At 37.4% G+C, this 15926-nt stretch overlaps 1 protein-coding gene across 2 annotated transcripts in view; it reads left to right on the top strand.

Moving 5' to 3' along the window:
* The first annotated feature begins 446 nt into the window (after positions 1-446).
* Positions 447-15926, top strand: part of LOC108700148 (dachshund homolog 2) — a 372744-nt gene continuing 357264 nt past the window's right edge. Inside the window, exon 1 of one of the 2 annotated variants that reach the window (XM_041574972.1) lies at positions 447-1287. In XM_041574972.1, coding sequence (XP_041430906.1) covers positions 848-1287 — 440 coding nt within the window. In that variant the 5' untranslated portion in view covers positions 447-847. The remainder of the gene's footprint in view (positions 1288-15926) is intronic. The other variant, XM_018233058.2, reaches the window with a different exon arrangement.

The raw sequence follows: 15926 nt of genomic DNA, 5'->3' as shown, positions 1-15926 counted from the left end.
TTTTGGTGGGCCCCTGGTGTCCCAGTCCGACACTGGTCCTGTGTGAGTTCTACACAGCTGCCTCGCCAGGTAAAGCAGAGGGTTAACCTTGGGATTTGTTAGGAGCGTTGTGTCCCTAGAAGGCAGTTGTCAGTCAGTGACAGAAGACAGCGCAAGGGTTAATTGCCGCATTGTCGGGCGTTGCAATATCACTTGTAGCCTTAGGAGGAGGTCGGCCGAAGATGTAGTGTAAATAACAACAAGGTTTGAGAAAAGCTCCCCTCCCCCCAAATGCGGGACTTCGTGCTGCTCCGCTTTATCCCGGAACAATATCACTGAACTCCTGCCGGTTTTGTCCTATTTATGGAGATGGTCTGTGGTGAATGGGAGCCGAGCTGCTATCCCGGGAACTGAGGAGGGATATATATACCTCAGAGCTCCGGGACTGTCAGGTTTTGGGCAAAGACAAATAGCGAGGGAAGGGTCGACGAGCGCGGGCATCTACTTTGCTTATAACCCACTGTAGCTGTAACTTTTAACCCGTGTCTGTTACGTGGTGTAAACGTGTGTAAGCCATTCAGTTGGTTGGTTCAGAAGACATGCTGGAAGCGCAGCATCTGTGTGTATGTGCTAAACTGGGACACATGGGGTCCCTATGGCTCAGGTATAATGACAAAGACTAGTCCCGCCCCGCCCCACTCTTGGCCAATAGGATGAGGTCCCATCTTGCTCCCTGCTCTGCCATTGGCCGCACTTGTGTCAGTGCTGAATGCCTGCAGCCCTGCTTGTGCCTGCTCCGAGCTCAGGACTAGTGCAAAACAGTTGGGAGAGCAGGTTAGACTGAGTGAGTGACACCCACAGGAGCAGCATGGCCGTGTCTGCACCTCCAATCATCAACGCAACTTCCACTCCGGCCTCGGGGGGCTTATATTCCGGCAGCAGCCCGGAGTCCCCTCGACTGGGAATGCTCAGCAGCTTCGTCGCGTCCGGGTCCAGCCCTCTGTCAGGGTGCAGTAGTGAGTGCCGGATGGTGGATCTGCACGGGGCCAAGGTAGCCTCGTTTGTGCTAGAGGGGCAGGAGCTGATCTGCCTCCCCCAGGTGTTCGACCTGTTCCTGAAGCATCTGGTAGGGGGGCTGCACACGGTCTACACCAAGCTCAAGAGACTGGATATAACGCCGGTAGTGTGCACCGTGGAACAGGTCCGGGTGCTGCGGGGACTTGGAGCCATCCAGCCTGGGGTCAATCGCTGCAAACTCATCTCCCGGAGAGACTTCGACTCTTTGTACAACGACTGCACCAATGCCAGGTCAGAGGGGACTGGGCTCACACGGGGCACACACTCTACTGCCAAATGGCTGCTTTCCACTGCATTCTCACCTACACCCAATTAGCCCATAATATCTCAGTCGCACCTACTCCACTTGCTGCTGTGGAGTTGCACCTACTCTTCAGTCTGACTACTGGGCACATTGGCACACACCCACACCTACTGTACAGAGCATGACCCTCACTTTTAGTATTTCATGTTCTAGGTACAGTTCTGAGCCTGATCTGGCCCAATGAATTGATTGGACTGTATGACTCATACCGAAGTGTAGATACACTGGCACCAGTAACGCAAACTTCAATTCTGCTGACTCCAAAGGGAGTATTGGCACCAGTCACTAACAATGGCATTTCTATATTCTGTTTGTGGCTATTATACACACAGCAGAGCCTGCCTGTACATTTTCTTGTTATTGCTTTAGGTTTAGAGGCAGCTTTATTTTCTAGTAGCATTTCTAGTTATCAGTTTGGGTACAGTGTGATGCACACATTGCACATGCCCTGGGACACTTTGCATGTACGGTACTTATACAACTTCATTGTACCTGCTGGCCGTGATGACTACTGCTATACCTTTATACTTTTAGGGGCCCATTTACTTAGCTCGAGTGAAGGAATAGAATAAAAAAACCTTCAAATTTCTAATGTTTCTTTTGGTTACTTCGACCATCGAATGGGCTACTTCGACCTTTGACAACGACCTCGAATCGAACGATTCAAACTAAAAATCGTTCGACTATTCGATAGTCGAAGTACTGTCTCTTTAAAAAAAAAATTTCGACCCCCTAGTTCGCCACCTTAAACCTACCGAAGTCAATGTTAGCCTATGGGGAAGGTCCCCATAGGCTTTGCTATCTTTTTTTGGTCGAAGAAAAATAGTTCGATCGATGGATTAAAATCCTTCGAATCAAACGATTCGAAGGATTTAATTGCTCGATCGAACGAATTGCGGTAAATCCTTCGACTTCGATATTCGAAGTTGAAAGATTTCAATTCGGCAGTCGAAGGGTTAATTAACCCTCGATATTCGACCATAAGTAAATTTGCCCCTTACAGTTAATAGTAATTAATTGAACAGTACAGTAATTGAACAGTACAAAGTATTGTATAAGTTCATGATGCACTTATTGAGTATTTACTAAGCTCATTTCACTGCTTGCTGTGTTCCTGATGAAGGGAGGTTGTACCCCCCCCCGAAACGTTGATGTTGGTGATATAAATCAATAAAGAAGGGGCACTTTCCCCACTGCAGAAATTTGGGTGTTTGCAGATCCGTGAACAAAAAGTTTATATTTATGCCACCATGTACACAGAATTTAATTGCTTGGGGGCCTTATTTTAATTCTTGGCACATGCATGCTTAATCACACATCAATAAATAATTTTATTGAATAAAATAAGGCTATTGATCCACTTTATAGTTTGCATAAGCTATGCTTACAGTGCTGTATTTGGTAAAAATAAGTACTGTACAAGAGAGAAACTGATATGAAGATAAACTACTGTAATAGCTGCGTGTCTTTACTACACTATGGGTCACATTTACTTTGCTCGAGTGAAGGAATAGAATAAAAAAAACTTTGAATGTTTTTTGGCTACTTCGACCATCGAATTGGCTACTTCGACCTTCAACTACGACTTCGACTTTGAATCGAACGATACAAACTAAAAATCGTTTGAATATTCGACCATTCGATAGTCGAAGTACTGTCTCTTTAAAAAAAAACTTCGACCCCCTACTTCTCCACCTAAAACCTACCGAGCACCAATGTTAGCCAAACTATTAGCCAATCGAACTATTTGCGGTAAATCCTTCGACTTCGATATTCGAAGTCGAAGGTTAATTAACCCTTGATATTCGACCATATGTAAATCTGCCCATTTGTCTCTCTATGCATCTCTATTATAAGAGCACAGTATAGGGTTCATGCACATTTATAGGTAGTGCTCTTAATATAGCTGCTGTATTAAATAATCCTGAATATATACATATCAGTATTCTGATCGTGTGCAGAATGTACAGAAAGTTTATAGTAAATACATGAATAAATTATCTTACACAACATGTTTTTAAAAATTAATCAAATCTTTCCAAGTTCTTAATACAGACTGAACAGCTCACACGGTTGTGTTTGCTTTTGTATTAAAATATTGCCGACCATACAAGCACATTTTGTATAAAGTACTTAATATGCTGTAAAATACACTAATATTGCTGCTGCAGTTATTTGCGCTAACAGTTTGTAGGACTATAATGACTGAAAGGTGATTTTAGGAAGTGAGTTGGCGAAGTTTGCCAAAAGTTCATTATTGTGTGAATGACATGTGATTGTGTGAGACACCCACACACTTTACTGTTTTAGTGAATGCAGATCTACTGTATACACCTGTTGCTGGGGGGGTGGAGGGAAGACTTGAGTTACCATGTTTTTTTTTATTTATTCTTTTTATCCCACTTCATTACCCTTGTCATTACCTTTTTGCTGTACTTGAAACAACATACACACTTTTTCTGCATTTTCTTTCAGTCATTTCTCATATAACCAACCATATTTTAGTTCACATGTAATACTATATACTTTTTAATCTCTTTTTAGTTGGTGAGTAGGATATAGACACTGCCGTGTCCTGGGTGAACTCCAGGACCCTTATTTCCTTTTCATTGTATATATTTAGCAATATGTTACACATTTGTTAGGTTTAGCTTTATCTATATTTTGCCTTGCACTTTGTTTCACACAAAGTACTGAACATGCGCTTTGCTTAGTAACTGTCTGGCTCACAGATGCAGCATTGATGGCCGATCACAGGGAAGTTTTCATTGGTAGTAAAATCATTTTGTTATTCTTTTCTTTCCAAAAATATACTTTGTATATCTTTGTACTTGAAGTAGCAATATATCTTGAGTGACCGTAAAATAGTTACAAACATGTTAGTTTGACTTAAATGCAGTAGTACTTCCAAAGCTATTCCTTGCAGAGGAAAGTGTAGCAATTTAAAATAACGCCTCACTTTTTAAAGATCTGAGCCATGACCACAATTTATTTAAAATAAAGACTTTAGCTGTAAGCTATAAGCTGAATGACTAATGTTTACCCTTACATATAGGGGGGGTTGTTTATCAAAGTCCGAATTTATCTCAATATTTTCTGCTACAAACTCCGATCAAATCCGTGTGGGTTTTTTACGCTTACTTATTACATTTTCCCGAAAATTTGCTTTGCGGGAAAAAAAAATCAGATTTTCATGATTTTTTCGGATTTTTCCATCCGATTTTCAATAATTTCACAATTTTATCGGAATGTTCACTCAAAAACTCCGAAATCTTTGGGGTAATGCACGAAACCCAGCGTACATCAAAAAACCATTGACTTATATGCAACCTCGACAGGTCTGAGATGCTGGATTTTCAGATTCAGACTTTTCCATCCTCAGGGTTTAATAAATTCCGAAAAAATTTGTGATTTTGTTAGAAATCTGATTTTATTAAAAAAAAAAATCACAAATTTTAGTAAATAACCCCCATAGTGTAATGCATATATATGACTTCACTTATGTTGCATGAAATATTCTAAATGTACTAGAGTCTGCCTTCTATTTACTATTCTGTGTATATTGCAGTACACATTTTATACACCTACCTACTATGTAATCAGTGCACATAGATTATCTTATTATTACATAGTTGTTGCTGTAAGACTGATATGGGGAACTACTTTCATGAACACTTTGTATGTTGCTACTATGCTTTTTTTGTTTTATGAGATTTTAAATTTATTTGCCAATGTATGCAAGTAGTCAACAAATTTCAGTCCACTAAATTTAAGTCCAAACAGACACACACAGAAAATGGAACCCACGCAAATAGATATTGATTCTTTTTTTCCTGCAGAATTAAGGTCACTTGTTGAAAAGATGCTCTTCTTCAAGCACCAACTTTTCAATTAAAATACAGAAACTACAGTATATACCTAAAACCAGGTATTCAATGTGTCGGAAATCATTTTCCATGTGACCAACCTATTTAAAAATAAGAACAATTTAAAAATATCTTACATGACTTGTCCCAGTTCCTCATCAGTCCCACCAGAGCAGTGTTTTGGCTCGTCTCCATCTTGTCTCTTGAGATACATTTATGGAGTCCAACTAATCAGAGGATCTTTAGCCTGTGATCCATTATTGTAACTGCTATCTGAACTGTTAAATTGTAGGCTGTGCAGTCATTCTTCTCTATCATAAGGCCATTTGTGAATACCAACAAACTAATAGCCTGTCATCAGTTGTCTGTTTTTATAAGGAGCTGCCCTAATTACTTTTTCAGGTGAACCATCACCTTCCATTTAATTTTTACTTTCAGCATGTGCTTGTTTCATGTATTTGCTAGCTATATTGTTTTTTATAGAACAATATGCCTGAATGTTGTATATGTATGTATTATATTTCCATGTTCACTTTTTATCCCAGCTGTACACATTATAGCCCACATTCTATTCCTGCTATACATATGTGCTTTTGGCAAATACACAACAGCTTTCCATATACATCTAATGCTTCCTTCATATAGTATTTCTCTTACTGAAAGTTTTTAAAATAAATCCTGTGCTAAAAGCTAACCATTCTTTCCCTTTTATAGTCGTTTGAGCATTGAGGTGATCTCTCACTATTGTACAGACATACAAACAAATGCAGCCTTGCATTGAAAAGGTGTTAAATCATGCCAGTATGGTCTCTGTTTGTGTGTATATATATATATAAATATATATATATATATATATATATATATATATATATATATATATATATATATATAAAGTCCAAAATCTGGTGCACTCAAAACAAACGCAACTGCCTAGGTGCAGGTTATAATAAATCAATAGTAGAGCAAAAAAAAACGCACTCACAGGACTTTCTGAAGGTGCAAAAACAAATTTGATGTTTATTTCGACGTTTCGGCTATTCATTCCTGATGACGGCTTAAGTGAATAGCCGAAACGTCGAAATAAACATGATGAGACATGATGTATTCATGTGAAATTTTTAGATGGTTTGATAATTTTAATGATGAGATATGTTGCCTTGTCGCATAAAAGTCTCTGATTCCTCTATAGAGCAATGTATACTTAGCAGAGGCTGCACATTTAGTTAACATATTCTATTATAGTGTGCAAACCTTTGCAGATGCAAATGCAAAAGCTCTTTCCTTGTGTATACTAAGAGAACGATCTTACAATTCTCAGAATCATAATAGCACACAATGAAAAGCATGTTCTTCTTTATAATAGTCTTTCAAGGCAGTAGAGCGGATCTTTTGTAATTAAAAGTTCTATATTTAATTATTTCATACATCAGATGCCAATGTTAAATGAATGCAATCAGATAGAATAAAGATCTATTCATTATTTACTGTAAATGAAAACACTTTTATGTTAAAAAGTAAAGAAAAGTAAACCAGGTGTAATTTTAAACCTTCTGTAAATGCAGGTGGATTCAGCAGGTTGCTTGTCTGTCGTGAAGCAAAGGTTTATACATCCTAGATACGGCTAGCTCTCTAAAGTAAGACAAACCAACTGTTGATTGAGGCATCCTCAGCCAGGCAAATGCAGTCCTGCCTTCACTATTCCGCACAACCGTTTATTTATTTTTAAATATTTCACATTAATAAAGCTGTTTTACCCTATTGTTCTTCTAGAAAAGTAAAATATTATATCAGCCTATCTGTATTTATTTATTTCCGTATGTAGTTAATTAGAAATATATTTAATACTTTCTAAGTGTTCTGTCTGATACTTTAAAGAGACCTGTAATATGGCTTTGATTTGAAATACTTGGTATAACACAGTGTTTACTTGTTTTAACATTTCAAATCACAGCTACATTTTTATGAAATCCATTGTCCTGCCAAGACTTTGCTCAGTGAAGCTTTGTACAACAGCAGATTAATTTTTTTCCAGTCCGTCAATTATGGATATAGGAAATGTAATAATTTGCACAATTTCAACAGTTTCAACAGTGCCTGCACCTCAGCTAAATTCCCAATATTTCCCCATAGCCTCTGTGCCCCCCCCCGACGTATGGCGAATTGCTCTCTTCTTGTGACCCAATAACCTCTTTTTCAGTGGGCAGGTTACAATGTCACCAGCACTTACTGTGACACTTTTCACTGGAAATTTCAAGCAATGAACGCAAAATCAACGAGGAGGCTTTCTTCTTTCTATTGTCTGTGAGCTTCACATGTGTAAATTGCATATACTTTCTAATTTATAGATTTTCCATCGGGAAGGGAAATGTAGTCGAGAAAGCTGTTGACGTGTTAAACTATGTAAAAAGCCATTGCGGGTTTTATTTTGTGATATAAATAAATGCTTAAGAAAAAAGGTTTCTGAAAAGCCAGTTTGGTAGGCATTACAAGGATATATGCTGATCTTATAGCAGGGGGTTTGAACTTTGGGCCTTTCAAGTATTGTGAACTTCAGGTAATTCTTAGCTGTTTCCGAAGTTTTTGATAACAGCACCTGGAAGGACACACATTTGACATATCTGTATTATAAATTACACACAATTATTAGTGCTGTTAACCTTTAAGATGCTAGCATTTACTTTTTGGAGAGATGTTTATATTGCCGTGCAAGCTATAGGCATTGTCAGCTGCTGTTACTCATTTACAACAACTTCAAGGAGTTAAATTGCTTATATCTTTGTTGTGGTTTTTTTTTTATTGTACAGTAGCATTCAGGCACTGGTGAAGGGGTAATGTGTCCCAGACACTTGCACTTAAACACTGGGCAGCTTGCATCACCGTGCTTTTCTATTCTTCATTTTGTTTGTAACCCACTAATCTGACATTGATTATAAAAATACACCTGAACTGGTACAAAGCTTGAAATTTTGAACTGAAACATATGAACATTAAGGGGCCGATTCACTAAATTCGAGTGAAGGATTCGAAGTAAAACAACTTCGAATTTCGAAGTATTTTTTGGGCTACTCCGACCATCGAATGGGCTACTTCGACCTTCGACTACGTCTTCGAATCGAAGGATTCGAACTAAAAATCGTTCGACTATTCGACCATTCGATAGTCGAAGTACTGTCTCTTTAATAAAAACTTCGACCCCCTACTTCGGCAGCTAAAAGCTACCGAAGTCAATGTTAGCTTATGGGGAAGGTCCCCATAGGCTTTCCTAAGTTTTTTTGATCGAAGGATATTCCTTCGATCGTTGGATTAAAATCCTTCCAATCGTTTGATTCGAAGGATTTAATCGTTCGATCGAAGGAATAATCCTTCGATCGTACCATCGCAGTATTTGCGCTAAATCCTTCGACTTCGATATTTGAAGTTGAAGGATTTTAATTCCTAGTCGAATATCGAGGGTTAATTAACCCTCGATATTCGACCCTTAGTGAATCAGCCCCTTACATTGTCTCCCATTTATCAAAGTCTGAATTTATCTCATTATTTTCTGAAAAATACTCAGACCAAATACGCACAGGGTTTTCTCCCTTATTTATCAATACATTTTCCCAAAAATTTCCTTTGCGGGAAAAAATGGTGAAAAAACGGAATCATACAAATTTTTCGGATTTTCCACTGGAAAACTCAGATTTCTTCAGATTTTTGGCTGAAACCCACAAAATCTTTGGATTATTGCATGAAACCCAGAGCAGATCCAGATATCTTCAGGACTTCTCCCACTGACTTGCAACCTCTGCAGTTCTAAGATGCCGAATTTTCAGGTTCTGAATTTTCCCATCCGTGGGGGTATAATAAATCCCTAAAAATTTGTTATTATTTTTTCCACAAAAAAATCAGATTTTATAGTAAAAAAATACAAAACACACAGCATTTTGCAGACTGTGTCAGTGAAATCACATTAAATGCTTATACACATATTGCAGGGCACTGTGGGTAAAAGTTTCTATATTTAATTAATTGTCTTGGACAAATCTGAGGCACTCACCTGGAGGGCTGGCTGAGATTTTGTGACAGATGGGTATTTCAGATATCATGTCCTGATGAGATAGCACACATTGTACTGGTTGTAGGAACTGAAAACCAGGAGCACAAACCATGCTCTTGGGACTCTACTATTTGACTGCTGTAAAATAAAACTTACCAGCTTGTAAGTCTGGTTTCTGTTTGCTAAATATATGCTGTGTGTGCTGTTCAGTGCTTTAGTCTAAATATGGGTTGCTCTCTAATAGAACAGTAAAGTGTATATTGCATATCACAACACTGTGGCATGGGTGCCGTTTATTTCAATTCAACTTGTATTTGGGTGTCTATTATATTTGATCACAATAAAGCCCAGTAACAGGTTACATTCAATATCAGAATATAAAGCCAAGTGCAGCAGTCTATCTGACTAAGCTTGTGATAAAGACACAGTGCAGTCTCTGCAGATGTTTGTAGTCAGGGATTTCCATCCTTCAGTGTTCAGCTGCCGAACTATCATTCCAAACACTTCTGGCTGCCATCCGCAGCAGCTGGAGGCTTGCAATTTACATATCCCTGTTCTAAAAGTTTAGTTTCTAGAATAAATCTGATGGGAAAAGACTAACTAAATGACTTGTTATGTTAGAAGAGGACCCTTGTACAGCTGTTGTGTCATAAGTGACCCCATACTTTCTCTGATTTATGCTGCTATGTTAGATTTTTGTGCTCTCCACTCACCTAAGAATTAGCTGAAAAGTGTCATTTGGGCAAGGTACTAATAAGTGAAATAAGGCTATTGGGACATTGCAATTCTCTGTCTCTGTTCTCTGGAAGCTTGAAAACGTTTTCTTTTTGCAGTATGGCATTCGAAGACATAGAATTTGCCAATGTATGCAGTAAAATAGAACCTAAATCTGGATTTATTTGTACGCTTATTCAAACCGGTTATTTTATGTTAAGTGAAAACGAAGGGGGTTTGATTAGAACAGGCAGTATATTGTTACAGCCTAGATTGCCAATGTATCAGTTTGAACACTGATGATTAAGAAGAATTGCTACTAACTGTAAGTACATCATTCAAGTTAATTTGTGTTCTTTCTTGTTTTGCAAAGCTCATGGAGAGTTATTAATTATAGGAAATTGGTTCATTGTAAAAACTAAATATTTCATGCAAGATATTTATCACATTTAACAGATAATATGATTGGAAATATAATCTCATTATTTATTGGCTCATTATTTATGTTCCAGATTGATAGTTTTTTTTCATATATAAATTGCTTATGACTGCAATATACATAAACAGTTTGGTTAGTTGACACTAGGGATGGGTCAATTACACCGCGGAAATGTTGCCCATAGACTCCAATGGGAGAAAAAATGTTGCACGTCAAAAATTTTTTGCTGCGTGTCAAAAACAATTTGTTGCCCATAGACTTTCATGCATTTTGGAGAATTTTTGCTGACAGCAAATTTTAGGAGAAGCGAAACAGATCAAATTCGCCCGTCCCTAATTGTCAAAGTTCTGCTATTGAGTGTGACGTGTTGCAAATGCCTTTTGGAATATACAAAGTAACATAGTAAGTTAGGTTGAAAAAAGACACATGTCCATCAAGTTCAACCTTTTAACCTGCCTAACTGCTAGTTGATCCAGAGGAAGGCAAAAAACCCAATCTGAAGCCTCTCCAATTTGACTCAGGGGGAAAAAATTCCTTTGTGATTCCAAAATTATTATAGTGTAAGTGTGGCACCTTTACTGATTTGTCCAAAATTATTATATGATCCCCTTATATTTATACACAGTTATCATATCACCCCTTAAGCACCTTTTCTCCAGCGTGAGCAACCCCAACTTGGCCAGTCTTTCCTCATAACTAAGATTTTCCATACCTTTTACCAGCTTAGTTGCCCTTCTCTGTACCCTCTCTAATTCAATAGTGTCCTGTTTGAGCACTGGAGACCAAAACTGTACAGCATATTCTAGGTGGGGCCTTAACAGTGCTCTGTACAGTGGCAGAATGACCCCTTTCTGTCATGAATCAATGCCCCTTTTAATAGAGCTCAAGACCTTATTTGTCATTGATGCTGCTGACTGGCATTGTTTGCTACAGCATTAATAATAATGTAATTTCTTATAGTAAACTGCATACAAAACATTACAATGCTTGGGATTGCAAAAGTCATACAAACACTAAAAAAGTAAAGTGTTCTCAAATGAAATTGAAAATGAAACATAAAAAACGCATAGCCCCATGTTTCTGTTTTAGTTACTCAAATCAGATTTTAAACAATATAATACTGCCAAGTTTTCTTTCCAAAATGCATAATACTGCTCAATATTATAACTTAGCTAAGAGTTATACATTTGTCAATAAAACTATGAAATAGTTTCCAAAAATTGTTTGTCTTGCTACTGTTACATAATACATTTTATTACCCCAATGAAAGGAAGTCAATGTGTTATCCATACTTTCTCTCTGTCTATTTGCCTCTTTCTATGGGATGGGACAGTGCTAATCAAATTCTCTTCCTTTGTAAGTTGCTAAAGGATTCAGTAGATAATGTGACCCTCCATACAGAATTGCTCTCAGCTAACACATGTTCTCTTTGGTATGTCTGTCTGATTTACTCTTCCACAGTAATATTTTATGCAACTTGCTTTTACTATGCTGATTAAAAAACATACGACTCACAGAAATTAATTAGGCCTGTAAATAAAGACAATATTTTATTTCATGGGATAAAGAAGGGCCAGACATTGTGTCTGCTCAATGCAGCCAAACACTCAGTAAGGCTGAGTCTTTTATTAGAACAATGAGATTATAATTACTGCAACCAGCCATGTGCACTTTCACTGAGCTTTATGTTGCAGGGAGCACAGATGCTTGTGCCAGGGAAGGTCTTGTTTTTCATGTGCAGGGATTAGAAAGAAGATACTGGTCTCTGAATTGGTAAAAAATACCTGGTAAATACGTTTTCTTGTGTCAGGCTTCATATATATTTTGTTTTGTTCGCTCCCTTGGAGCATGTGGTGAGGTGAAAATGGGAAATGGCAGATTAAATCAAGGAAAATTAATGACATGTAAATTGATGCTTAACACACACACTGAAGACTTCTAGCCTTCCGTGGCAAACTTTCAAACCTAACTTGTATGAGACATGTTGCTAGTACAGCCTATTATACTAAGTGCCCCCATTATACTTATAAGAGGTCTAGCCTTCAGTACACTGGTTGTTTAAAGCTTTAAGATACATAATATTTTTATGTCATTTAAAATCTTAACATGCAAATCTTTCACTTTTAGGGCATGGAATAAAATAATACACTTTTTTTAATACATTGAAATCTTTAATATGTACAATATTAATTATTTATTATATGTTTTAGATATAAAATTTAGTTTAATATAAACCATATTAGAATATCTGTCCCAGCATTGTAAGTTACCATTTTGGTAACGCACTTCTGGAACCTTCGGACCAAGTTTTCCTAGGAGGAAATATATATGTGTATATATATATACACATATATATATATGTACATAAACAAAGCTTCCCAACACTGCGTATAGTTTAAGTCTTTAAATGTTACAGCTTCATCTCTTCTGTGGAGGTTTCAGCTCTAATCTATATTCATACGGCTGGACCCACAGTCTTAGCCAGGGAAAGGAACGAACACACATTAATGCTGTTCCTGTTGCATATTCAAAAGGTTATTCACAAGCACGTCTACTTCTCCCCCCTTCTGTCTTCTATTCCTTTTCAGTTTCTGAACCTGCAGAAATTTCTGTCACTTCAAATCAGACCATTCTGAAAAGATAAAATAAATGTTTAGGCACATTTGCTTGAGGAGGGAAATTGAGCATTTGCACCCAATAAGCCTGATTGTGGAACTGCATGCAAATTGTGTTTTGATTTATCTCTTTTTGCACTTTTTTCCATCTGAATTGATCTTGCATTAATTTCGCGGCTGTGTGAGGCTGCAGATGTTGCCCTGTGTTTAATAAATCAATGAGACAGATCTGAATGAATCACTTCAGATAGATTCTGTGCTCGGTTTGATGTCTGGATGTTATTCTTAGCTTGTTATCGTGACAGATGCATTAATGTCCTATATTCTGTCAGCCATCTCAAAAGAGATTGGAGTGTTTAAAGTGGAGGCACCCTCTTCTTCCCGTACTCTTGTAAAAATAAATAAATTGAGTTTGGGATCAGAACAAACACACTTACCGATAATACCATGTTAAAAATGTAACAGCTTGGAGGGAAAAAAATATTGGTAATTTAAAACTGAGCTTGCGCTGTCAACTTCAGTATTGAACGAGTAATTATTTCCAAAAGGAGGAAATCAATAGGAAATAGCACGTTTGCTGAAGCATTTTTCACATTAGCATTTGATCTTAATGAAAATGACAGCAGCAAATAATGAATGATCATTGCAAGCGGTAAATGTCACCTATCAATCTGCAGAAATCTGAGAGGGAGGAGTCTGATCACTAAATAACCACTGCTAAATATTCTTTTGATTAAAATGGGAGTTCTTAAAATTGGGTTCTAAAAAATGTGGGGCGCACACACACCCTAAATATATACTGGCGCAGGGGGGCAGAAATATAACCTGGCGATAAAGCTTTATACTGAAATGTAAGGCCATTCCTGCTTCAGGTAGAACATTTTAAATACTTAAGCTACTATTAGGCGATGGCCTCCAAGTCCATTGTAAGCAAGCAGTGAACACTTTCTTGGACTATTTATTGATTTATTTCTGTCTCCTCTTAGATAAATCCTTACGTCCAAATTCCTTGTTTAATAAAATATAAAAAACCTTGCAGTATGTAAATTAGGCTTTTAATGTATGTTTGTGTGCATTCAAGAAGAACATATTTACTGTGTATTTTCCTTACCGCCCTGGGGAGCATTAACATTATGTTTGAGGGAATTCAACTCGGGGATGAACAGTCCATTTAAGCTTTTATACTTACAAAGTATGCTCTTTTAAAGTTACATGTTTTTATAAAATTAAAAGAAGCTTTTATGGATGTATAGAAACAGATTACACGTTTGTTATAGGCCTAATTATGTAGTCAATAGAAGGTTGCCTTCAAAGGGGCCGTTCCACTTTAAATTAACTCTTGATTTAATGTAGTATAATGTGAGACAGTTTGCAATTCTATAACTTTATACTTGTATGTAAAGGTGAACTACCCCTTTAAGGACCATGATAATGTGGTACTTTAAACTACACGAATAGTTTCAGGTTGCTGTTCATTAAAGGCATTATAAAATGTCATAAATGGTTTTTGTGCCGCAGTTAAACACAGGTGTGTTTTGTGCAATAACCACAGACCAGAATATTTGCAAGCACTTCTCAAAGCAGTCAGTGGGGAGCAGTTGTGATATTCCTCAACAATACATGCCTTGTCTTAAAGAGCCAATAAGATAATTGCACTATGGTCTCTAAGTGCAAGTCATGTTACTACTTGTTTTTTCCTGACTTAGGCCCTCTCCTGTAAATAAAGGCAGACCTTAAATTTCTACACAGATTTAATAGAAATGGCTGCTTGCATATGAAATTGAATCCCGCTGCTTGCATAAGACGTCACATGTGAATTCAGCTGTGCTTGTTTCTTCAGTATTGCTCCAAAGTAGCAGCGACATCTGAGATATAATAAATAGTTCTCTTGGAAATCACACCTAACTTCAGTCAGTAATCAGTCTGTAACATTCCTGTGTGTCCTTCCGAACATGGATGCAGGCAAGTAATTATGTTAGGTTTTTTGCACCCATTAACATAAAACCAAGGCTTTCCTGGAAGAGGTAGAACTATTTGCATATTGAATGTTTTAACAATGAATAATGTAAAATACTGCAAGCAACAATTAAATTCTCTCTGTTTAATGTTTTCTTTGTGTGCATTATATACACTTTTAGAATTGGCATAAGTATGTATGTTTGGATGATAAACTACCTGCAGAAACAATGTCAAGGAGGCTAGTTTATGTCCTGCATTATTCTTTACTTTATTCTGCTAGATATATTCTGTAACACTTTTGTTTTTATTACATTATTAATTAAGGATGAAAAGACAGAACATGTTTGTATTTTCCCTGTTATTAATTAAGAAGTGAATAAATCATTAAAAAAAACAAGCAGGCAGTTTGTGACTTCAGATCTGCATACTGAGCAACAGCCTGCATCACCTTTTACAGATTGTACCAGCTTAATTATCTTTTCCTGATTTTTCCTGATTTTAACAGCTCAGCCCGCAGTCCTGATTGTTACTGAAATGTCCCAACTTTCTCTTGGATCTCCTGCATTGAACAGCCAAAAAAAGAATAAAGTTTCTGAAACTTAATTGGCTTTTGGTAGAGACCCCAGAATACGTGGCAGGTGCACTTCAATACTTATGTAACAATTTTAGATAAACAAATATTGTACCTGCTGAATCATCTTTTTGTATATCAAAGGTATTTTGTCATCAGGAAATGGTGATTCATTTTAGGACCATCCCAGTCAGAGTATGCAAATCCAGTGGCAAAAAAGGGGAGATTTTATGTCACACACTCATACCTCCAAACTGTCCCGTTTTTCTTGGGACATTCCTGATTTTGACAGCTCAGCCCGCAGTCCCGATTTTTACTGAAATGTCCCAACTTTCTCTTTGATCTCCTGCATTGAACAGCCAG

The sequence above is a fragment of the Xenopus laevis genome, chromosome 8S, assembly GCF_017654675.1.
Source record: "Xenopus laevis strain J_2021 chromosome 8S, Xenopus_laevis_v10.1, whole genome shotgun sequence".
Classification (NCBI taxonomy): domain Eukaryota; kingdom Metazoa; phylum Chordata; class Amphibia; order Anura; family Pipidae; genus Xenopus; species Xenopus laevis.
Note: the sequence above shows the minus strand (reverse complement) of the source record. Positions and strands in the feature narration are given on the sequence as shown.